Below are 25,572 nucleotides of genomic sequence, written 5' to 3'. Positions count from 1 at the left end.
CAATGTCAAATTACATAACCAACGAAATGACTTGTCTGGAAATAGAGACGCCACAAAACATTTGCCTTCTTGACTGGTGGACGATAACAGTATTTTAGCTCCGCTGGAGAGTCCTGACACCTGAGATAAAACGGCATTTTTGTACTTCCTGGTTTCTAGTGGGTTTTTTTTATGTTTTGCTCTACGACATAAAATAACATCAGTGAATTATTAAGCTTTTACGTGTCTCGAAATGGGAGATTTAAACGTCATCACGCTGAACACTGGTACGCCTTCGGCTTAGTGGTGAAGTCATGTGACCGGGGTGTAGTTTGTTTACATTGCAGCGTTTGTTTTACCTCTGGTGATTGCATTTGCGCTTTGAGAAATCATTAAAGTGTTCTCACGTGAAAGTATCATGAACGTTTGTTTTGCCAGGGAATGTATTTTCTTCCTTAATGTAAAATCTCACTGGCTTTTCTTCCATTGCTTTTTGGGCACGACACAAGAAAGAAAATCGAACATGCTATGACACAACAGTGGGGGTGCAGTGCAACGCGCATCCAGAACACAATGAGCCGGGTCAAAAGTGTTTGGTGACTGGCCGTCTGCCGTCTAGAAGTGATTCATTTTAAGATATATATATATATATATATATATATATATATATATATATATATATATATATATGGATCATGTCTTTTCTCATCATGACTCACACATTCCTGCAGCTTAAATGGATGCCATTAAAAAGACTTGATTGAAAAATGCCCGTAACTCTTCTTGTGGCCTCCAAACTCTTAAAGTTTGCTTGATTTTTTTCTATAAAAAAAAATAAAATAAAAAAAACATTTAATGGACCTGGCCCCAGTCTCAGACTCTACATTATTGTTTTCCCTAAAACTGTGCTGAAGTGCAACATCTTTGTTTATTATAATCTATGATTTATCTTGGGCAGATTAAATGTTCTAAAATAATCTTATTTTAGAAGATATAATCAGCCGTGAGAAAGTGATGTAACTATAGTTGCGGAAAAGTCAACAGAAACAGCAAAATGTGTTCTAAAATGCACCTTTGAAATAAGGATCAGGTTCAAGTCATATATTTGCAATATTATTTTCAGTTAGCTCATAAATGACAAGAAAAGATGCCACGATGCTGACTTCAGGGGTGAAGGAGAAGCTTCTGCAACTAAATGAGACATATACATTCCTTTAAGCTGCAACGCCGCTCTCTCTCCTGTCACTGAAGTATGAACACAATGGCAGTGAAAGGAGAAAAAGCACCAGAAGGTAGAAACAAACCTTAAAAGCGAATGTGGTCCTGCGATCACTGTGCCATCCAAGCTGACGTTAACCCTTGACTACAACGGGGGCACAACATAAACCGAACATTTGAAGGTCAAGTGTGACCGTGAAGGAGGATGCCTCGGCGCCTACTTTGATTCTGTCTGGGTATTTTATACGGTCACTCAGCTGAAAGATGCGAGGAGCCGCAGCATCGCAGAGCAGACAACCATGGAGAGCTGTGACGTGGAGGGAAGGCCACGGGAGACGGGAAGGGAAAAACAACATAAAGGAGATGAAAAAAGAGGTCATCATTGCGAAACCCTGGCGGCATCTGTGGCAAAGGCTGCGTTCAGTCGACGGCCTCCTCGAGCACTGCGGGCCGGGCCCGAGGGGACAACCCCCCACCACCACCACCACAAAAGTCTGTGCGTCTCAGGAGAAGCACTCGACTTTCACTCCAACACACTGCCTGCAGCTAAAGATCCATCCAACTGTCCAGCGACTGCCGAAGAAATATGTGAATTAGCCCCCCCCCCCTCCTCCCCACCCCCTCTGAGTAGCATGTGGGTGAAAGTAAAAAACATGAGGCAGTTTTTTCCTTCTTTATACTTGTTATTATTCTGGAGGCTATATATCATGATGGGTGAACCATTTTCCGCAACCTGCTCATGTTCGACGAGGCGTCAAAGTAGGCAGTAACTGCCCGTCAGTGGAGATATGAAAAATAACCATATTTTTACCTTCTGAATCCATTTAATTTGAATAAAGAAAGAGAAAGTGCCTCGTACCTTTCTGACTTCTTTCGTCTTCCAGTGGTAGGAAAAAATCTGGGACTATTCACATCCGTCAGCGCTCTCGGTAGTCAACTAAAGTTGTAGCTAATCTTATTTTATAAACTAGTTGTAGTTCATAATGTGATTTTAACTACCTTACTAATTCTCAACCAAAAATGCACGACATGCACTGAAATCCTACGATTGTGGTATTTCAATCACGTTATAGAATCTATAAGATCCGGTATGCCTCACGTGTCGTTGAGTTTCTTGAATTAAAGCGACGTGCGGAACGGAAAATGCTCCCAAGAAAAAGTACATTTATTGGCAATTTAGATTGTATTTTTTTTTATGTTTTGAGGCGTCTCCTGAGTTTTCCTCTGAAAAACAAACCCCCACAGCTTTGACCAAGAAGACAGATGGCCTTAGGGTTTACACACACACACACACACACACAAACAATGTTCTCTCATAACACGGTCCAGGTCACACTGGCCTGGATGGCAGCAGACCTAAACATTCTGCCTCTTCCTCTTTGCCGGCAACAGGAGACATCAGTAGTGACCTTTAATGTGCTGCGGCTCAGTCAAGTGTGTTTATTTTAGACAGAAAAAAAGACAACACACACACACAGTGGGGAGTTTTTGTTTTTTCTCCCCTTCTTTTTTTGGTTGGTTGAACACATGAGTGCCTCCCCGTGCCGGCCCTCAGCTAGAACGAGAGGCGAGCCGAGGATTCAACCTCAAGCTTGTTTGGCAGCTCGAGCAGCACAAGCAGTGGTCTGTCAAAGTATCAATTAAAGAGAGGACGAGCGAGGGAAGCACACGGACGGGAAACACCCCCAACGATAGCGCTGCAGCAGATGTATTGTTTTGCCTTTTGGGAGCAGACAAGAGACCACATTAAAATGCTTTTTTTTCCTACATATCACAATGACATACAGCACACGGCTCTGTTCGGACTCAATCATGTCTGTAATATATCTGGACATCTAATGGCATGAAGAGGATTTACACATTTTATATAAAAGGAAAATTCTGATATCATTTGAGACTAAATATCTTAACAGCCGATTGTATTAATTGTAGTATTTAAGAGAAAATATAATGTTGATCCTTCCTTGATATCTGAACGAGCATTGTCGAACTTCTTGACGTTTCACTGGTGGCAAAATGTCAGCAAATTGACAAATCAATATCATCAAATTGCTGACATTGAGTTGCTAACACTGTTGGTTAGCTGCTTTCATCATCGGATTCGGACACATTGGCGTTGAAAAGACGGAGCAAAACTAACATATTTCCTCCTGGGAATGAATAAAGTATATATCTAACTAACTATCTAAATTAAACTGAAAAGGGCCGAGTATACTTTGACTCAGTACACGTCAATGGAGAGAGGGCTTCAAAACAACAATTCGACTACTCGAGTACATTTAGTTGAGCTGATGAAGAAGCATTTACTTTAGAAGTGGGCTTCACGACAAAAATATCACATCAGGGAGATTATGATCCACAATCTAACTTCACTCTATCATTACATATACACTACTTGGCCAAAAACAATTTGGGCCGCCTTTAGCTTTTGATTTGAATCTCTCTGTAAAGGCCGACCATCGGGACATTTTAAATTGGACACGAACTAACAGCCTCATATCTCACACTCTTACTTTACTCATCATTTTAAAATGTTCATTGGTGGCTGGTCCGGACCACAATGTCTTTCTAACATAAATCCTCTAAGACATTAATCAAGTGACGTGGAAAATGGAATTCATTTCCTATAACTTATTACTCCTTGAAATAGAAATCCTGTTACTTTATGGATTATGTAAGAGTTTAAGTAATTTATTTCATTACTTGTTACATAACCCAGCCTCACACTGAACCCTCGGAGCGCATCACATTTACTCGAGATGTGAAATGTCACATCGATCACACTTGATCTATGATTTAATATTTTTAGTCAGCCGTCAAACCCGCAAAGGAGAAACGGATCTAATGTTAATCCTTTACAGTACCTTCCATCCCGGCATTGGTTCAAACTCAAATGATCTTTGTTGCAGCTGAAATCTTTACGGAAACCAGAGTACAATAAGAAAAAATAAAAGAGTCACCACATGTGCCAAGGAAAGGTCACTGAAAGACACCGCTAAAAAGAGAACCGCTAAAAAGCATTGCCATCGGATTAATGCGCTCATTGATTTTTTTTTTAAAACAGTCTGCATGTTGCCAGAGTACTATGTGAGAGGACTCTTCTTTTATTGCCACTGTGTCCTTGTAAAACAAACAGAGAAAACAAACAAACAAGTGGACTCCAGGATAAGGCCTTGGTACAAACTCCACCTCCGGCGTACAATGGAGGTATGATAGAAATAACTTATATAATGTCGATCAGGAGTCAGGGCACGGCTTAGGGCTGGCAGACTATTCACACGGCACCGAGCTCCGAACGAACAATCTCCTGTTGATCTGGAGAAACTTAACACGGTAATGAGTCATCTTCCAAGTCGCCTGACATATTCTAGCCGGTGTGATCGGGGCGAGAAAAGCCCCCAGAGGCTGCTCAGTTCAGAAGGACGGCTCGTGTTATGAGCCGGACGGTTACAAGACTCCAATGCGACCGGAGGGGCTAAATAATTCAGTTACTCCTCAAACCTCAAATATTATAAGAACAGAGACATTTCAGAGGGGTGGGAAGTCTCTGGATTAAGAAGCGGGGAGGTGTGCCTGTTCCTGCGGGTGAGGGCAGAGCTGAGCGCTAACAGACAGAGAGGCATTGGAGACGACAGGAGGAGCAATAGGCCATCCTCGCCTCTAGGTGTTTTTAATTAGCGTTAAATGTGAACATACAGAATATAAAGTCGGATTTGGATACGGAGGACGAGTTCAGATGAAATCAAGTCAGGACAGCGGACATTATCATTGGATTAATTAATATTATCGCCATTGCATCAGCAAATGCCACTAGCAGTCAGCCTCTCCATGAGCTGAAGGATCACATGTGAGCTGCACAAACTGTATTTTATGGAGTCGCAATGACCGGAGGGCGAGCGTTCTGGGTGAAATATTGGTTGCGACATCGCGATGAAAAGCAGTTACGAGGGACAGCAATCAGCCTGCCCTTCAGTTACCCAACCAAGGTGCAATGCAATCAGCTTTTTGAATCTGTGATATTGGTATTAAATGTAAGAAATGACATGGAAAAAAACCAGGACCAAAGTCCTTGATCCTGTCATTGTCACCAACACTAATGCTGTAGAAAACTGGCTTCTTGAGTCACATTATCTCCGGTGCTAAATTGCTTTATAGATCGCTTCACAAATATATTGTATCATCCTGTCGTGTTTGTTAATATAGAAACAAATATAAATAACAAAAAATGAAGATAAAAAAAGAAACTTATTTTGTAATACTATTTGATGAAACACAACCAAATCCTGTTTGGATGTGTGCCATTTGTCAGTTGAGAAGACAAACATGGTTGCCTGCCAACATTTCAGGGAGATCTATGGCTGGTAGTGTTTGTCAGGTAAAAGTTGGAGTTGAAGTCAACCTCCCACCCTAAAAAATAAAGATCCATCGAATCTGAAGTCTATAAAGGATGTCTGGGCCGTATAAAAGATTCTCCTGTCTGAAGCTGGACATAACAGATCCATCTTGCACAGTTTGCATCAGAAAACCTGTCTCCGGCAGTTGCAATTAGTCTCAACTATTGAGATTTTATGTTCATAAGATAAGTAAATATGTTGTATGATATCATTCAGAAGAAGAGTGATGATACAAATGAGTTGGGAGTACTTGTAATATAGTATTTACATTGGCTGAAATCATGTGTTGATTAGTCAATCCCACGTTAAAAAAAGAAAACATTTCCTTTTTCCATCTTTGTTAGTTTTACCAAAGTACAAGAAAAAGCAAACCACGCCTTGTGGAGTAGGTCTAGTAAAAAGTACCACGTTCAATTCGGAGCGCCCGCTCCAAATTGAACGTGGTACTTTTCAACCGCAGCGAGCAAAGTTTTAGAATTTGCAGTTTCCCGTGTACTTTGAACCGGCCATCCAGGTTGTTGTGTGTCGGGGAAACAGCCTCTGGTTTGTAGAGCGGCGTCGTTGCATAATATTCCAGGTCAGGCTAATATTATCGTCATACATCATGTTCTATAGGAGTTGGAAACGGCTGTGACAAGGCCCTGGAGCCCCGGGGCCACGCTGTCTTATTTACTGATGGAAGTGGGTCTGCTGGAGCAGCCAACTGAAACCTATTTACTTTTCGATAGCAGAGACACGAGAGCCGGATAGAGATCGAGAGAGAGAGAGAGAGAGAGAGAGAGAGAGAGAGAGAGAGAGAGAGAGAGAGGAAGAGAGAGAGAGAGAGAGAAAGAGAGAAAGAGAGAGAGAGAGAGAGAGAGAGAGAGAGAGAGAGAGAGAGAGAGAGAGAGAGAGGAACAGGGAGAAGGACCAGGCTAATTTCTAAATCAGTATTCACACGGCCGCTTTCTTCTCTTTTCCTACATTCACGTATGATAAATTCCGGTAATGAAACAGTGTCTGGAATTTACACAAAGCTGATTGAATTCCCTCATTAAACATAAGAAGGAAATCATTAAAAATGAGCCTGTAAATCCTCTGCACTGTATAATGGAATCGACTTAGTGCGGGTTTTGGCACTTTCCCCAGGGGCGAAGACTGAAGTTGTGCATTTCAATCAAAAGGCACTTCAGTGAAAACACCTACTTTCAAAACTATAATATACTTACTTGCCAGTACTTTTATTTTTTTTAATGACAGGATGCGAAGTGGAATCTTGATCCAAACAAAAACTCCTCTTGTCTCATAACGTGTATTTACCTCAACGTACCAGCAAAAGATCGTCTCGAGTGTTTCCAGAAGAACACTTGGTTAAAAAAAATGAAGAAATGAGGCTAAATATCAAAAGAGGCATCTTAGTGCATAAACTGAACAAAAGACCCGAGTCTGCGTCTTCAAACGTTCTCCATAACACCCTGCACTTATACGCTCAAGTGCTGTCATCCTGTCACTTCTGGATGTTGATGGTGTTACACACAAACACACACACAACCTGAAAATGCACCACTAAGCTATAGTACCTTGACACAAATATTGCGAGCTCAGTGGAACCGATGATGTAAGACACAGAAACACTTTCGAGATGTTCGGAAATAACTCTGCGCTTTGCCTTTTTTTTCTTCTTTTTTTTAATGCTGTGGAGGTAAAACCGCATTAGGGATTCGTCTTAAGTACAGACAGAAAACATTAATTATGCTGTGAATAAATTTACACAACTGCAGAGACACTATTAACCAGACACAATCACAGAGCTTGGGAGTCGACTCCTGCGCGTGTTCCTTGTGTACACTTTGGTTACGGTCAGCAGTTTGAAACGTTCATGTGTAAGTAGACACGACCACCGTTATTTCGGGGGATTGCGTTTATGTTTTTGAAAACTCACAAATTCGGTGTTCATTTGTGGAGATTATCATGCTGAACAAAACAAGTTCAAGTATGATGAAAGAGTGTTTGCCGCAGAGCTCATTTTCTACAATAATCAAATAAAATAAAAAATCCCCACTGGCTTTTTATTGAAGGAACCAGAGCGATGCAGTGATATTTCCAAAAACGTCGTCCTGCAGCAATCGAGTGGCCGGAAACACGTGTCATCTCTATGTGTTGATAACAGTTTACTTACATGTGAGCCATCACTTTTACGAGGCGATGATGTGTTTACAGCTGCCCCCGAGCTCAAAATAACCATTTTACACCACTTTCAAAACACCATTCCCATTTCCACTAATTACATGCAGTTTACTTTGCAACTCCTAAAAGGACATATATTGTTGTGACAGAAAAATAAAAAAATACACTGCGCCCGGATGTTAAATGGTAAGATTAGAAGGAGAGAAAAAAAGAATAAAAATAAACGTCAAACCGTATCAAGTACATGAGTGTATTTTGGTGTCAAGAGACCGGTCTTATCAGCAGTGGAGGCACAGCTACCTCTTTCACACATGAATGCCATCTTATCTCGTCAAGAGCTCACAGTGACACTGCTCCAAACTGTCACATACACCACCCACTGTTAGACACACACACATGCACACAGACACACACACATTCACACGCGCGCGCGCGCACACACACACACACACACACACACACACCTTATCTGGAGCTAAAGGTATCCAAACAAATATTCTCATGGAGAATGTAATTAGGCCAAGAGAGAGACAAACGGATCTTGACAAATTAAAAATCCAAATCCCGCTCTTATTAATCTAATCAGTCAGAATGAATTACAGTATTCATTATGTGTACAAACACTTTGAGTACACACACACCACATCTAAAAAAATAAATGCACTTCTCTAACACTCAATAAAGATATATATATATATATATATATATATATATATATATATATATATATATATATATATATATATATATATATATATTTACAATATCATTGTTTGTGAGACTGTTTCTGCCTCTTCTTCCAAGCTCCATCAACAACAATATCAATTACAGAGCTGCTTTTGAAATATTAGGCCGTTTCATCTTAACACGGTGAAGCCTCTAATCCCTTCACAGCATTAGGACGAAAAAAATATATATTGCAGAATAAAAGTGTTTTTACGAATCGCATTGATCCTCTGCCATTGGCACACGTGTCGTCGCAACAGATCCGTGGGATCATCTACTTTTAGCATTATGTTTAGTTTGGCGGAAAATTCTCGGAGTCCAGCTTCTTCGCCAACGATCTCAGCCAACTAAGTGAGACCACACGAGGAGCCGCGTGTGTGTGTTTTTAGGGGGTGGATAAGAAAGGACTTAAAAAAAGATGCAGTTATTATCCTAGTTTATCCTATGTGGCTTCTGCTGCGCGCACACGCACACACACACACACACACACACACACACACACACACACACACACACACACACACACCTACACAAAGTGGGGGATCCAGACTTGTCACTGCAGAACAAAGTGCATGTGATATGTATTTTGCAACTGAAGGGTAGACGGAGAAGCCAAGGTTTATTTTGGGCAAAAGTTGTGTGAACTGGAGGAAAAAGCAGCCCAGAAAGAGCTGCCCCTCCGTCACCACGCTCGTTAACATCACCGACACCAACAACTGGCGTGCAGCACAAACGGAATTTAAATATATGATAAAGTTGACATTTAGAGGCGTCCATAGATGGATGACTCCAACTGACGGCCAATTTGGCTGCTAATCTAAAGGCCAAGGCAGCTGGTGGCAGGGACAAAAGATCAATCGTGTGTGTGTGTGTGTGTGTGTGTGTGTGTGTGTGTGTGTGTGTGTGTCGTCTCTCACTCACCAAATAGATTGCTGGAGTGGCCTTGCTTGGAGACGGGCCGCAGCTCATTGGAACCCCAGGCGTAGCGCCTGTAGCTGCCCCACGCATGTTTCATCATCTGATAGGGAGGAGGAAGAGGAGGGGGAGGAGGAAGAGGAGAGATGAAGAGAGTTAAAGAGGACAATGAATCATCTGAGCTGTAACAAAAAGAATTAAGTCTCTTTCATACTAAATGGTGGGTTTGCTTGTAGCCCAAATGATACTGGATGTCGACGGCTGATACCAACATTTAAGAAAATCAGGTTAAAAATATATGAACGTACATAACCATATGATAGATTTTTGGAAAGAATCCATGTAAACACAGTTTTCCTCTACTCAAAATATATTTTGGCCATTTCTGTGCTTTATGTTACTTATCAGCTTATCATCGTATACTGTACGTCAACGTTTTTGACGAATGTTTTCTCGATGGCTCAATGAATCATGGGGTGCATAAAATGTCAGAAAAAATGGTTTTAAAAATGTTTTATTTGGTTATCGCTCCTAAAGCAAATAAATTATAGTTCTTCTTAGCACAAGCCTAAAATAATAAACTGTCTGCTGCTGAGTCATGCTGGCATCGCCTGTACAGATACTTTGAGTGACCATCCGAAATCCTGGAGAACGTCTGTCGACACAACGTTTATCCCAAAGTTACAAGTGATTCATCTCAACTTAATGCCCGTAAATTAAAGGCTGCCGTCAGCTCATGATTTTACCCATCACTGTTGTATTATCCATAGTTTTAATTATCCATAGATGTCTTACAAAACAGTGACTTCGGCCCGAGGCCACTTTCTCAAAGCTAAATTATAGAATACGTTGCCAATGATTCAATGGACTAATTGAAACAAAACTATGTGGTTAGGTTAAGGAGAAAATAATTGTTTATGTTAAAATGAGGGCGTTTGTTATGTACATTCCATTTTTACTGTCCTATGTTACGCACTCATTTTTTCGCAAGTGGAAATAGTAGTTTTTTCCTCCTTCGCGCCGGTCATGAGCACTAATGTCGTCGTAATAATCTGCTTGCACAGACAACCTATACGTGCCGTTTTTAAAATGGGAGGACAGTCCGAAAGTTAGGGACTAATTTGTTTGTACAGTTCAAAACTAAACTGAGATCAATAACAACATGGAGTACCGCATCTGTCAACACATACTCTGCCAGAGGACCGATTCAACATGTCGGTCAGTCAATTATGAATGGTGTGGCTGATTAATGCAAGAAAAATAAAACTCAAATATCACTCAATTCCCTGTGAAAAGCAACACTTTCCTCCGCTGAGTCCCATTATCTGCTGTCGAAACCGCCCAATTTCCCCTCGGCGGGAATCACTGAAGATCATCTCATTTTCATCTGGTGCCGGCTGGGGGCTTGATGGCAGTGTGAACACAAGTTTCCAATCTAACACCCAGACGCTCAATTTCAGCCTCAGTAGTGGCTCCGCCTCCAGCTCGGCATTCGCCTCTCTTGCTAATCCGGGTTACATAGCATCGTTCTGGAGCTTCCTAGAACCAATGCTTCTGGATTAGACGGGCTAAAACCCCTTATCCTCCACCTTCAGAGGGATAGTCTGTTCAAACACAAACACAAACACACACACACACACACACACACACCAATGATGGTGCCCTTCCTGACGCTACACTGGAATATATACTGTATAGCGAATACAGTATGAATGTCAACTTAGAAGATAGTAAACCTCAAACACAAGCGTTCAGCAAAGTGATTGTGAAGATCATGCACATCCCGCACAATAACTGCGGGGTGAAGCAGAGGGTGGGGGTCGGGGGGATCACATTACTGCACCGGCTCTTAGCACCCACATCCTGTTGCATCCAAGTGTAAACATGCATGTGTGTATGTGTGTGTGTGCAGTTAATTCTGTGTACTGCTGTTGACTCATTGAGCTCACTCGGGAGGACAAACGCTCGCGGAGAGAACAACGACGCTGCACTGTGGTGTTTTTGCAAATGACCACAGCGGGCAGTAAACCTCAGGGTCAACGAGTCACTCGGTTGGCGTGACCCAAACGAAGCAAGCCAAATAATCCAGTCAATAAACAAGAAATTTGGTCAACCTGGTCAAGCAGGAAACCAACACTGACTGAGGGCCCGCACGTCTCTCAGCCATCGCACATGCATGGATGGCAAGAGGAGCTTCAGTGAGGGGCAATAAAATATAGATGACTTTCTTATACCCACATGGTGAAAGGTTGCACTATATTACAACTGGCATTAAAAGAACATCACAAGATCTAGTGGAGGCTTTACACACTGTGCAAAGGTAGCTGGTTTCATTTGGCCCATTGGCTTCATGACAAGAAGGAGGACGACCACTAACATTGCTTTTTGATTAACTGATTTTGCCTCCAGGTCATCATTGTAAATGAGATCTGGTTCTCAACTGATTTTATCTGGTTGAATAAAGGTCAAATAAAAATAAAAAAATAATATAGTCTACAAAATGTGAAGAAATAAAGCAAAAATGCCCCTTTTAAAAGATCAATGAGCTAACGAGATGTCTTACGATTGCTTGTTTTGTCATGCAGTAGTCTAAAACCAACCTTAAAACGCCAACAATATGAAAAAGAGTAAAGCAGAAATTATTATTTTTTTTGACTTGGAACCTAACATTTAAGCTTGATTAAAAAAAAAGCTTTAAAAAAAATCAGTGTTGATAGAATTTGCCAATGCGAGGCCAACTGTTAACTATGGCTTTTAACAACTAATCAAACAATCAAATAATTGCCAACTAATTAAATCGTCAGCAACTATTTTGATATTAAATTAATAATTTGAATTAATAATTTGAGTCCAGCCTACATCTAAGAATAACACTGACATTTTTCACCATTTTCTGACGTTGTAAAGACCAAACCCTTCATCCAGAAAATAAATCGACAGATTAAATCGGTCGCACTTTCGGAGGGCGGGTCAGTTCGGGGAGCGTGCCCATTCTGAGGGACGTGAGCTGAGCTCGGCTCACAGAACCTGCAGCGTTGCCAAGAAACAGATGTAACGCCGTCTATCCAGCGCCGAGCAGCAGAAGTGAACTGCAGGCGATGAGCTGCGGCCTGTCATGATGAATAGACGGCTGCAGACGAGCCGTAGTCTGCAGAGAGCATGATGGCTCATTTAAACCAACATTTTATTCAAATGAAAGCTTGCCGCGCTGCACTAGGACAAACGCACAGACTTACATGCAGACAGCAAATAATATAATTTAAAAAAGAAATGTGGTTACATGCCAGAGAAATGGCGAGAAATGGCTGAAACGAGCGGTAAGATGCAGGTGCTTAGTGACAACCATAAACATAATCATTAACATATTGTGAGCATGACTGACGAGGCTTCAATCAAAGATGTTTTTCCCCGTTACATGATGGAGGCTGAAGAGCCCGGTGCATGAATAGGCTCTGATTTAATGCTCAACAAGTGGTTATTAGATCATAGTGCATAAAGAAAATCTGCCACACTATGTTAGAGAGGAATAACGAAAGGATAATCAGCACAGGTACCTCTCACCTCTTGTGCTCCACCTACATCTGTCACAGTTGTACAAAGACACACACACAGTATAATGGCAAAATGTCCTACACACACACGCATAAACACAGAACAAAAGCCACTGCATTTGCATAACAACTCCCACACACCTAAAAACGACAGCAAGAGAAAGCTTTGCTCCATTTAAACCCACTAATTAAAGCCAGCGAGCCTGCTAATTACAGCTCCTATATGCATGTCCCTTTAAAATATCCACTCCAAATACTCTGCAACACAGTGGGAGCGGCCGATTCAGGGTCTGTTCAACGATGTCGAGCTCAAGGTGCTCGCTTACGCAGAGATCAGTCTCGGCTGCGTTTGCTCCCCGGTTTCCAAAACCTTGCCGGGCTAATGAGCATTAACGGAAGGTGTTTGTTATCCTGGTTCAAGAGGAGGATCAAAGACACGTCAATCCAGTTGGGTTTGTTCACACCCTTATAATCCTCTAAAAAGACCACGTCAACCGATTGTATGAAACCACTTGTTTGTGTGCATCAAGGATTGCAGCATCTTTCAAAAATTAAGTGTATTGCCTCATGTAGCATGTGGAGAAAAAGTGCAGTTTGAGCCACTTTTGGGGATTTACCAGAAGATTTACAAAGCCAGGTGCAAGAATATTTTTACTACTAAATTAAGTGGTTGTTTTGGGAGCATTTGACTATTTTGTTGTAATCAATCACGAGTATCTGGCCACTCATGTCATTTTAAGTCTCAATAACTAATAATAAAAAATGAAAGTCAAATTCCCTAACAATTATCTCCTGTAAAATGGTTTAAATGTTTAACATGACTCCTCCTGCACTCGGGGACCATTGACAAATAAATTGTCTAATCAATGAGGTTAGCAGATGCCAAGCTAGAATATTACCAACGTTTTCTCTCCGTCTCTGAAGCGCTTCACCGTTACTGTAGCTCGCTGAAGTCTTGACTCGCAGCTTGTCATCTCTAAAGTACGCTATATTGATTTGGACACCAAAAAAATGAACGCATTAGGATTGTATTGCCGAGGAGCAACGTTAGCCTACGTCTCCGAGGGGATCCGTGTTTGCCTCCGGTCTTTCTTTTGTTCTGCCTCCAGCGAACACCGCGAGGCAACTCAACACTATTAAAGTACTCGACAAAAAAAAGAAAAATTGCCAGAAATTTAAAAAGGTCTGAAACGTCATCAAAGTTAGTTATATTTTGGTAGTGCAAAATCATAGCATATTTATCATATATCTCTTAAAAAATGAGTAAGCGTGCTGTTTGAGTGTGTAAATAGACGAGTGGCCCACACTGCTGAACATTCCCCGTGTGTTAACTCTTATTGGATTTATTGCTCAGGATCCCTATGTGTTGACTCTAATTGGATTAACTGCTCAGGATTTTCTGGGCTGACCGCCGCTATTAGGATCTGGTGGCAGACTCTCCGTATCTCATTGCAAACTGGCATCGCGTTTGAGAAGCAGTGGTTTTTCTAGGGCACCGACATCAGGTCCAATCCAGCGGGAGGCTCTAAAGTACACGCACGCATCCTCTCTTCTCCGGAGTGCGCAGGCACACGGGCCGAGGACGAGATTATTTGGGACAGAAATGCTGCGCAAAAGGTGTTGATAATCACCTCCTCCTTTTTTCGCGCTCTTCAATTCATTCCTATTCTCGGTTGTCCCCCTGCTCCACCTCTCAGCGTATTGATCCGCCTCAGGCACTGAACTAATAACAGTCTTGTCTTCACTGATAATAAACAGCACATCTACACTCACACACACCCACTTGTCCTCCCTTCTGTACAACTGTTTCCTGTCAGCAGGAGAGCTAATTGTGTTACACCATGCTAAGGGGATAAAAAGGAACAAACATAAGTACACACTGTTGAAAAACTAATACTGATGTTCTTGTGGTGAGCATGCAGATTTATAATAAGAGAAGAAAAAAGCATTGAAAAAGTTTTTTAAAAAAACCCGCTAGAATACCTACCTTTAACATAAAGACAAGCTGCAGTTTGAAAAAATATAAAATATTCAATCAATGAGGCTTCTGAGGCAATGTACACGGTAACATGCTTTAAGGTGCTAATTCTCTACATCAAACTCCACTAACTAACTAAAACACAAGGCGGGACATGGCAACAAGACCGTTTCTCTTCTGGTCAGATGGCATTCAGACATGTTGGTGTCGGATTTGTGTGCTTAAACTATGTCAGTTCTATTTTTCGGGGGAGAGAGAAATGGAAAGAAAAACTAAATAAATGACGCTAGAAGCTTTACAATAGCAGATGCAGCAAAAATAACATGAATCATATGCAATGGCCTTCGCAGTCACAAAGGATTAAAAAATGATAGAACTGTTGTAGAGCCAACAAGAAAAAAAATAAAGTGGAGATGGGAGAAAACAACAAGGGCATCTGGAAAAAATGCTATGGCGCCCTATGAAATGTGCATTTAGAGTCAACGGCTTAAAAATAAGCAGAAGCTGCAAATAGCACACTAATGCTGCATTCACATGGAATCAGGCAGACAGACACTTTCCACACTTTTCTAAATAAGACTAATTTGAGGTTCGAAGCAGCAGTGCACAAGCCAATGGCCACTTCTTATTTCAGTCTAGGGTGTTAATAATTGAAAGGGAAATAGTTTTACTTTGATCTTTTTGTTTACTTCAATTCAGGCTCAGACCTCCACCTAAGTTAACGCACAGGCGAGATATCGGACTGAAGGTTTAACTCCATCGTCTCAAAAACAACCATTTCTTTTATACGTTTCAACAATTTCAATACGTCTTAAAAGAAATTCATGCTTGTCCAAAAAAAAAAAAAAAAAAAGAAGTCCTTGACAAAACGGGACACCAAGGTCAATTGGGGCGAGAAATTTCCCACAAAGCAAAAATTGAACTTTAGATGACCCGCCGCAGGAGGGGAGGCCTTTCCAAGTCCGACAGGTGCTTCCTGGGCATTGTGACAAACAAACTTCCGCCGACATGAAGTCAAATGTGTGTTAGCTGCTAACGAGACAACAATAAGGCCAAACCAAGTGGCACGCTCCCATGATTGAGCACCGAGGTACACAAGACCACCCAGACCTCATTTAAAATGTCCCCCCAACATTATAACCTGGCAGTGATTCAGTGAGTGTGCTCAACGCTGAGGGAATGTGTGTAAAACAGGAAATGCATGGTGGGTGAGTGTGTTGGGGGGGTGGACGAGTGTTCCTTCAGGGGCCGGCGGCTGTGGCGAAAGTGAAGCTGGAACTGAATCCCGGGATGGTTTGTCTCGGGGGACACGCTTGTGAGTAACGCCCTTGTAACAGGTGCACTCAGCGTGAGACAGAGAGAGTGTGTGAGATGGAGAGAGAGAGAAGAGGGAGGGTAGTTAGGTGACAATGTGGTTGTTGGGCAGATAAGGATTCCAGAGCAGACACACACACACACACACACACACACACACACACACATATTTGTGTGTGTGTGTGTGTGTGTCTGGGGAAGTACAGATGCTTGTCTGCGTCACTCCCCTCTGCTGCCTCGATGAGGGGGAGATAACGGGAGATAACAGGAGGTACCGATAGAAAAAGGGCCGGGTCACAAAGAGCAAGGAGGCAGATAGGAAGCAGGAAAGACTACCGACTGGAATAATAAGGATGAGAAATACTTCAGATAATATCTGATTTATGACATGTCAACATCCATACAAGCCTATTTGTGGCTTAATGATGGTACAAATAAAACAAGCATTGTAATTAAGCCAAGAAGGACAGAAAGACGAGCCAAAGCAAAACTGAAACAAGAAAAGAGAAAAAGGGGAAGTGCATCGTTCTGCCTCTGCACAAAATGGAACGTGCTCAGGCTGTGCTGAAAAAGTCATTCAGATTCAATTACTTCATTTTCAGCTGAAGTTGATTTTAGTCATGTGTTACACGGTGAACAGCAGTTATGATATTTGTCCTTTGCACACAAGTATCATGTCCTCTCTGCTAAAACTACTGCAATAGTTCTGGTCTTGCCAAAGTTTGCGGCTTGATTACGCTTTAATAAACCAGCACATCACAGGTAACATGAGGTGAAAACAAGCCCGCTGACAGCAATCTGTCCTGTTTACATATTGTATCCAGAGTTTAACCAGAAAAAAGAAAAAAGAAAAGCTTTCATTTCCTCTTCTGATCATTTCACAGCAGTTATGCAACGCGTGTGATTTCCTGTTTATCTCGTGTAAAGAAAACAGGAGGATGAACAGCTGTTTTTGGATCAGCTACACTTTGGCAGACGTTTGCCAGAACCCATCTTAAGATTGCTTCAAATACTACAGGTTGACTCACTGGCTCATTCAACTCCATGCTAGCACCTGCTGATTGATGCTGCCACAGCTCCGCCTCCTCTCAAAGAGCGGAGAATTGAACAGGAATGTCTAAAAGTCGGACGATGCGACGGCACGTGTGCTCTTAACCATGCCCCCTTTCACCTTTGTAGTATTGTTGAGCTGCAAGTGCACGAGTAGGTCGGATACCTGAGCAAATCCGCAGCAACTCATCGGCGGCCTTTTCAAAAATCAGCCACGGGGAAACCATGAAGCAAGAGAACAAACAGCACAGAGAGCCATGCTTTGATTTCGGCCAAAAGGTTCCAATTGATCAACTTCTTGTGTGAGTACATGGTAGTTGGGTTGCTCCGGGGGTTGTTTACCAGGCCTGTCTGTGTTTATGCTATCCTAAATTTAATCTCTCACTCTATATCCACCCCCTCTCTCTATGTGGGGATGGAAGAAGCTGTGTATACCTCTGCAAATAAAAAATAAATATTACAGCATCTCTCTCTCAACCCTATCTCCGGCCGGACAGCTGCTGCTAGCTCACACAGGCCAATGCTCGGCGCACACACAGCTTCTTATGGGAAGAAATAAGTGTGCATTATACATTCACTGTGATCAACTTGGCAAAAACAAGATAAAGGACAACAAAAAAACAAATAAATAAAGCTTATTACGTTATGTAAATCCTACTTCCCAGTCAGATACCTTAAATATGTATGTACTTCAGAGACAGAAATATTTTTCTGAAATCGTAAGGACAGGATGGAGAGACGGGGGATGCGGGCTCTGACACATTAAACATCATGAAATAGAAATGACATTTTGAAATGTGCCAGACCCCGGGGCTGCATCTATATTACAGGAGAGAAGGCCGTTGAGAGGCTCTACGCACCATTACACCACTTACACAGAGACCCCGCCGAAAGGGCTCAGGAAGTCCTACGTGAAAAACATTATGGAAAAGAGAGACGCGAGGGCTAATAAAATCACACAAGGTGTGTAGAGGATGTTCCAGATTATGTTACACTTCAGTTAATAGGTTCACTTTACAGCAAATGTCAAGACTAACACTTCTCCAATAGACACTTTGGCTTGTCACAATACAAAAAGCCCAGGTAAAAAACTGTAAAACAACAAGTGTTTGGAAGTTAAGGTCATAATTACCTCTTTAATATCTATTGTATATTACCGTGAAAACATCTTTAAAAAAATGGATTTATTCAAGTTCTCGACCAAAAACTACTTTTAAAGATTAGACTTGAACACACCATAATGACATCATCATTCAGGCAACACTTATTTTTACTGAATAGGGCTTCAACGCATCACAATAAAACTCAATACAACCCCCGATTTCAACACTGATTTGTTGTCCATAATGTAGCCTTATAAAGAAAAAATAAATACGCGGTAGTATAACAAAAAAGTTATCACATTTTTTAAGTGTTGACGCTTCTGACATCCCGGTAACACGCCGAAAAATGGAATGCAGCCATTGTAAACGCTATTACTTGCGCCTGTGTTTGAGGACTCAAACTGCCTCGGCACATTATGTCCACACTGTGTGTGTGTGTGTGTGTGTGTGTGTGTGAGATTAACTGACGTCTGGCATGCAAATGAGTGAAGGTACAAATAATTAGAATTACAAATGTGTGAGAATAATGGCCAGTAACCCAGGTGAAGCAATTTCCTCGGTGAGCCGCGGTTTAATGGCGGGGAAATGAAGGAGGAAATTCCTCTCCGGTGGGGAACAGCAACTGAGACACGATTTTGGAGAAGTGAAAAGGCGTGAAACAGAGGAGGCAAACAAAAGCCTGCCACAAAGGAAGCCTCGCTGAAAGGTAAAGCAGGTGGCCGTAGAGGCAGACGAGTCAAATGTGAGCGGTTGAGGAAAAGATCTCTTTGTGCACAAAGTAGTTAGACATTTGCTCCTCAAGTGCCGACGGAGCATTTGTATCGTTTTACTCAATCACTATAAATCAGACACTTTATATCGCTGATGATCATTTCTCAAATTGTGCCTTTTTTCAATTTTTTTTTACCGTGTCCCTCCTGCCTCCCAGGCAGCCGCTTGTTTCCACTTTGTATAAAAATCAATTTGCAGGAAATGAGTTGCGTGATGTAATTCATCAGCGCGAACGTGATGAGGGCTTTTTGTTATTGTCGTTAAGGTTACACTATGATTGCATGGAAATGCATTTGTGAGTGCAGATTGATTCTGCAGTGCTTTAACGTTCAACTATAAGAGATAACTTGGATGAAATAAGTGGACAGTGTTAATTGGGTTAACCAGCTGATTTACTTGTACATCCCTCAACTATTGGAAAACAATGGATGCAACTGGCAGAGACAAATATGGATAGTTCTTTTATGCACTGGTCCCTTTCAACATTTTGAGTATTTAGATTCCACGTCTTTTCTCAGACGAGTGGAAATAACACAAAATACAAGCTTTAGCTAATGATTTTGCTACACTTTGTGTATGTGCGTCTGTAGATTTCCCCTAAATTTAACAAAAGTTAGAGGTGCCTGTGCCTCATTTGGACATTTTAAAATAACATTTCCGAAAACTTCTAAGACACAAATGAATTATTTGCATGCAAGTAATCAACTGGAGTTTCATGAGGATATGGTTCAAGTTTTTTATCCTTATCACCTGTAGTGTAAACTTTACATTACATATCTTTTTTTTCTCATTTTTTTTCTAACTCAGAGCCAGAGTAGCTCTTACGTACACCAACATCTACATTCTGAGTGATACAGAGAGATTTATCCATGTAACACGTATAACTTGATTTATACAAGAATTTACATTTTTTTAAACAGAGAGAAAATGTATTTTTTATTTAAGTGATAAAAAAAAGATATCCAAAATCCCCTCTGTAAAAACCTTTGTCAACAAAATTAAAGAAGTTGTTTTTAACATAGCTTTAGCCGTATGCAAATTAGGACATATTCAATAAGACAATCCTCATTTAACATATTTAAACATGTTTTTTTGGGGGGAAAACCTGCAAACCTGAAAAGAAAACAGTCTAAATGCACGTTAACTGTGGATATTTCACGGCAATAAAAATAAGTATCATATAGTATAGAAATATAGATAGATATTAGAGACCATGGTTCTCTTTTGGTTTCATAGTGATACTTACAAACTCATACACAATTAGCCCGAAGGAGAAGTGAGCAATGACACTGAGATCAAGCAGTGTGCAGAAAACCAGTTTTTCTTTTTGTTGCCACAACTAATTCTGTGTCAGGAGAGACCTTTAAAAAAAGACTCAGCCCAGAGAAGCCCTGACACGAAACTTGCTTTCTGACCCATGCCGTTTTCAAATCAACTAGTCGCGTTTCCACCTTGTCTCCTCAAATGTTCCCACTGCTCAGGAGACAATATCCACCCCCTCCGCCTTGGGAGCAGTTCTTCAGGGATCAGCGAGGGATTTCCTAAGCGGTTTAGTATTTCAGCAACCATATATGGGTCAGTATTGTATTGCTGGCAGAAAGGATGCAGCCTGCCCGCAGTCTCTGCCGACAGAAAAGTGGGTTTAATACTTTATTTCCGTGACGGCCAGCTGCAGCTGCTGCGGCGGCACCAGCCAACGGTTCGTGCAGCCGTCTGTGAAACCGCCAAGACACCCGGTGACAAACCTCCAACGAGCACAGCGAGCTGGAGACAAGATGTGTTCTGAGGTTTTGTGAGACAAACAAAAAAGGAAAGCTGTGAATAATAAATGACACATTTAGCGTCATCTCGAGCACACTCTGGCACAGCATCAAGCACCAACTTCGTCAAACTCGGAAGTTGTTCCCGCACCTTTAAAAAGACACAGTGCTGCTAATTCCTCCCCGGTTGAATGAAAAAAAGAGTGCATCTTCTCCCTGACAGTGGGTCAAATTTACACAGTGAGCAACAAACGCAATGTGTATTAAAGACTGCGGTTAAAGTAGAACAAAAGGTTTAAGAGTTTATCTAATTGGGCGTTAAGTTTAACATCTTTCTAACAAGCCCCGGAAGCAAAGCTCCAAACGATTCATTCTGAAACGCCGAACGTTCGCAGCGAGACAAGAACCGAGACTGGAAAACCACCGCAGCCGCGTACCAACAAAGAGGACTGCTTCAAATTTGCATGCAGCTTGTGATCATTCTCTCCGAAGGCTATCATTGATTTTCCTCAAAAACAGACAAACAATTCAATGATATTTAACACCAGAGAGTGGAGGAGGGAGTGTTTAGAAATGAGCCGATCGAGCATCGAGCGTACGGTTCATTTTTCACGCCCTAACCGGTCTGATTTTTGGTCCAACTGACTCTGGTATATTTGCCTAATTGGTTTGGTTTGCTCAGGCTGGTGTGAACGCTGCCCACTGAACTGCCTGGAAGAAAGAAGATACCAAATCAACCCAGCTGCAGGTGTAAAAGTGACTGTGTTTTTTCTTTGCTCAAAGTGTCCTTTACTTTTGCAAATGTGACAGCATTCATTTCCACAGGAGGGAAACCATAAGTTTGAGGAGTATGGTGGCTGCTGAGTCACATCATCATTGAGACCGAGCAAAGAGCGAAGGCCAGGACGGACGCCACACTGTTGCTTCACACTCAGAGAGCCATTCTTTATCAAGTCCGATATATATATTGTTATGACTTTCTTCCCTGTCCACCATTGACTAATCAATGATCATCCACAGAGGAAAATTCGAGTCAATAAAAATGTCCCATCAGGCCTCGTCTGCGTCTCATGGATCCCAGCGCTCCCAACAAGCCGAGCCTGTGCCAAGACTCGCGGACCTGATTGGGGTCGTAAAAATGCCTCCTTCCCAATAGTCTGATCGGTGCTTAACAGTGCTCAGAGTTGATTACACGGTCAAAAGCACAGGCATACCTACGACGCAGCATTACAAACTAATAAATCAATATTAGCAGATGGCCTTCTGGGGAGGAGAGGGGAGAATGATGAAATCGAGGAGGAGGGGTGAAATCTATATCTGCGACTGAGTGTTTGGTTAAAAACCTGGTTCTGGCAGCAAAACAACACTCCAGGGGCAACGCGTCTATTGACATTAAAAGATGTCAAAATGAAACACTGAACACTTGAGAGTCATGGCGGTATGATAAGTGACATTATCTATTCAGAAATGGAGCAATAACAGCCATGACCCATGTGTTATGGAGCAAGGACTGTTTGAGGTGTTTTTATTTGTATGTAATTAAATTCCAACAAGTGACACGTGTCGAACCAGGAGAACGTGAATTGAAGAGGCTCTAAAAGTGTTTACAGCACGGAAAGAGCCCCGTGTATATTCTTGAGGGCGGCTGGAAAAAAGCTAAATTCAAGTCTCTGTGACACCTCCACCCCGACAACTGTTAAAATTCTGCTGTTTTCTAGAGAGGGAAATGTAATGGATACATGTTTGGCTTTTTATCCAACAAGGTTTAGAAAAGGTGTTCAATTACCATTTAACTTTGACTTTCATGGCGCAAGGTGAATTACTAAACACTTCCTCTCAAACCCCTGGGTGGCAGCGTGCGTATGTGCATGTGCATGTGTGCATGGCTTTCCACAACTGTATCAGACCACACGCATTTATTGACTTGACCTTTCTCTTGGTGTGGAAGCAGCCCAATTTGGTTTGACCTAGCCGCTTGACAAAAGGCAAACTAATAAAGACTTTGTGAAAGGCAAATAGATTTTTTCTCCCCCTCCCTCCATTACACACGTTGCCCGTTTCGACACAGCAGGCGGGAGGGAAGGCAGACGCGGCGGCAGAGCTCGAGCTCATCACTCATTTGTTGAACAGTTTGGCAGAGTTGAGGACTGAACAGCAGAGAATGCCAGGATGCTGCGCTCCATTCAAATGACTTGAGCTGGAGCGAGGGGGGGGGACCATGGAATATGAAATGGCCGGATAGAGAGGAAAAATGTGGAAACTGCCGATGCTGGAAGTATGACAGAAAAAAATTACAGATTTTCTGTCTCCTCGCCGACATTATTGCAGTTTTCTAACACTTCTGTGACGTCGTCGATGAAAAAGGTGTTGCCAGGATTGGTACCATGGGTTCGGGTGGAAAGAAGCTTGCCAGAATTACAAACTCTACAGCCTCCATGAACCATCCCCTCCTATACAACAAACGGTTGTTGGTTCATTTTCTGTAGATCAGTTAAACGATTAAGAGACTGATCTTTTGGGCTCTAATCCATGTCTGTTGAGTTGGATCCCCGAGTCTATTAATCCACCAGGAGAATCACTGTCAGCTAATCCAATTGCTTGAACAATGCCAGTAAACGGAGGCAATAATCAAAAACATTTACATCCCACCCAACCAGCACACTGTCGGATTTGTCCAATTTTTATAACGCTTCACTTTCACCATCCATTTATTCCAGTCAGACATAAATGATTAAAAGCCCTGGGCTCTTAAGCCAGACACCTGGCTTCCTTAATTTGAAGGAATTTCTTCCCGCTATGTTCAGTCTCAAATGTTTTCTTGGTGACGATATGTAAAACGTGTGATAATGTGATAATTATACCTCTTCTACACTACAAAGTGAGCCAAATTAGATTTGCTCCACTCCAGAAGTAATTAAGCCACACATAAAAAAAGAGATAATAAAGTTGTCATGGCATTTTCTAATCTTCGCAAATTTATAACCTGGATAGTCCCAGACATAATTACTGCACAATTTGCATTGTAGTGTTGGCTATGTAATCTGATCTGAATAAAAGACTTCTTAAATAGTGTCCAACTGAATATCTTTTACAAAGTCCGAAGAACGTTGAACAGACTCACAACATCTAGAATAATATGTTTTGCTTCCTTTATTTACCCGACCATTTAGAGGATCAAGCTTTTAGCTGGTAAAGCACATAAGTATATGCAGTTTATTGTGAGTATACTTCATTCAGCACATTACTTTCACCTGATGAATTGAGTAGTGTTTAGAAAAAGAAAAAGAAAAACATTTACCCACTTCTAAAAAGTCTTACAAGCTGTGGCTGAATATGTTTACATATTTTTTTATGTTGCAAATTGTGTGTCGGTGCAAAGGTCCCCCGGTTGTATAGCATTTAAGAGAAAAACACTGGACTGTGGTCTATTCATTCTTACAAAAGCCTTTTCTCTGAGGCTATTTTTTTTGTCCCAGTCACGAAGATCCACTGTAAGTGATATTGTCCTCTGAAGTTCCCAGCTGGAAGCCTCTGTGCCCCTCTCTGTTACCAGCTGGGCAGCCATCCAATGCATCTTCTTTAGCCAGCTAAAACACATTAAGAGTCTAACATTTGTAACTATTAGTGCAGTGGTGGAGAAGCCCAAATCCTTACTCTATTTTTTTCCTTTGTGGAACAGATCAGTTCCATCCAAATATTTTCCTCAGAAGGGCAGAAGTGGCTTTGCGAGCCAGCTTCTGGGGGGATTTCAGCTCCAGTCAGCTTAAGAATTTGGTGTGTGTGCGGGTTTTGGTGGATCATTTGTCAAATTAAATTCAGATCCTGGTCGTTACCCGTGTCATGCAAAGACACAAAAAAAGTCTAGAAATGGAAACCAAGCAAGCTCTGCGGTGGTACAAACACAGATCTGAGGTCACGTACCCGTGCTGCAGTTCCCGGTGGGTCGGAAATGCCTTACCCAGATTATCTATATGAGTGTTAAGGTAGGACACCGCTCAAAGAGGGTAACGTGAGGCTTCAGCCGTTAGAACGTTTCACCTGTGGGAGGACTCGATGCTACTGCCTTGGTATCGTGCAAAAGTAGCAAATTCTTTATTAATGTGATGAGACAAACACGCATGTTTGCCTGCTATGACGAGATAAAATGTCTGCCATGAGGAAAGTCAATAAGGTACAAAAAAAGACAGGATATTTGGACAGAAAGGTGCAGAGTTTGCGCTGTTTGGCGCCACAGGGCTTCAATTGTTGTCGTTTGGTGGACTCGGGGTTCACATGTGTTAAATCAAGTGAGGAGAGTTTCATCTCCTGGCTATGAAAACAGGTGCTGAGTTTATAATAAGACATGTTAGTTTGCTGATGATGCTTTTTTATTTAAAAGAAATCAGAGTGCTTGACCTCTGATGTGATGGATGAAGGAATGATTTAATGATCTATTGGTTCTTTATGGCAAACTGAATTAGAATTTTTTTCAGATCATAGACACCATTTAATGTCACCGCTACGCTTTCAGTAGCAAATTGAGGTGCCCTGTTGTGATCCAAATTCGTTTCCAAAGGCTTTCTCGTCCAAAACAATGAATTGAGGGGCATGAAATTAGTTTGAATTTGAAAGAAAAATTAACAACCATAATAAGCTTGAATAAAACAA

At 41.7% G+C, this 25,572-nt stretch overlaps 1 protein-coding gene across 8 annotated transcripts in view; it reads right to left on the bottom strand.

The window, feature by feature from the left end:
- The window catches only part of man1a1 (mannosidase, alpha, class 1A, member 1), a 114,642-nt gene that overhangs the window by 73,980 nt on the left and 15,090 nt on the right, over window positions 1-25,572 (bottom strand). For all 8 annotated transcript variants that reach the window (XR_011077513.1, XR_011077514.1, XR_011077515.1 and 5 more), the window contains exon 2: window positions 9,405-9,501. Coding sequence is in view for 3 of the 8 variants with exons in the window: in XM_068576861.1 (XP_068432962.1) it covers window positions 9,405-9,501 (97 nt within the window). In the remaining 5 variants the exon portion in view is untranslated. The remainder of the gene's footprint in view (window positions 1-9,404; window positions 9,502-25,572) is intronic.

This window comes from Clinocottus analis, unplaced genomic scaffold (genome assembly GCF_023055335.1).
Source record: "Clinocottus analis isolate CAN_PGR_092001 unplaced genomic scaffold, fCliAna1.0.p SCAF_15, whole genome shotgun sequence".
Classification (NCBI taxonomy): Eukaryota; Metazoa; Chordata; class Actinopteri; order Perciformes; family Cottidae; genus Clinocottus; species Clinocottus analis.
Note: the sequence above shows the minus strand (reverse complement) of the source record. Positions and strands in the feature narration are given on the sequence as shown.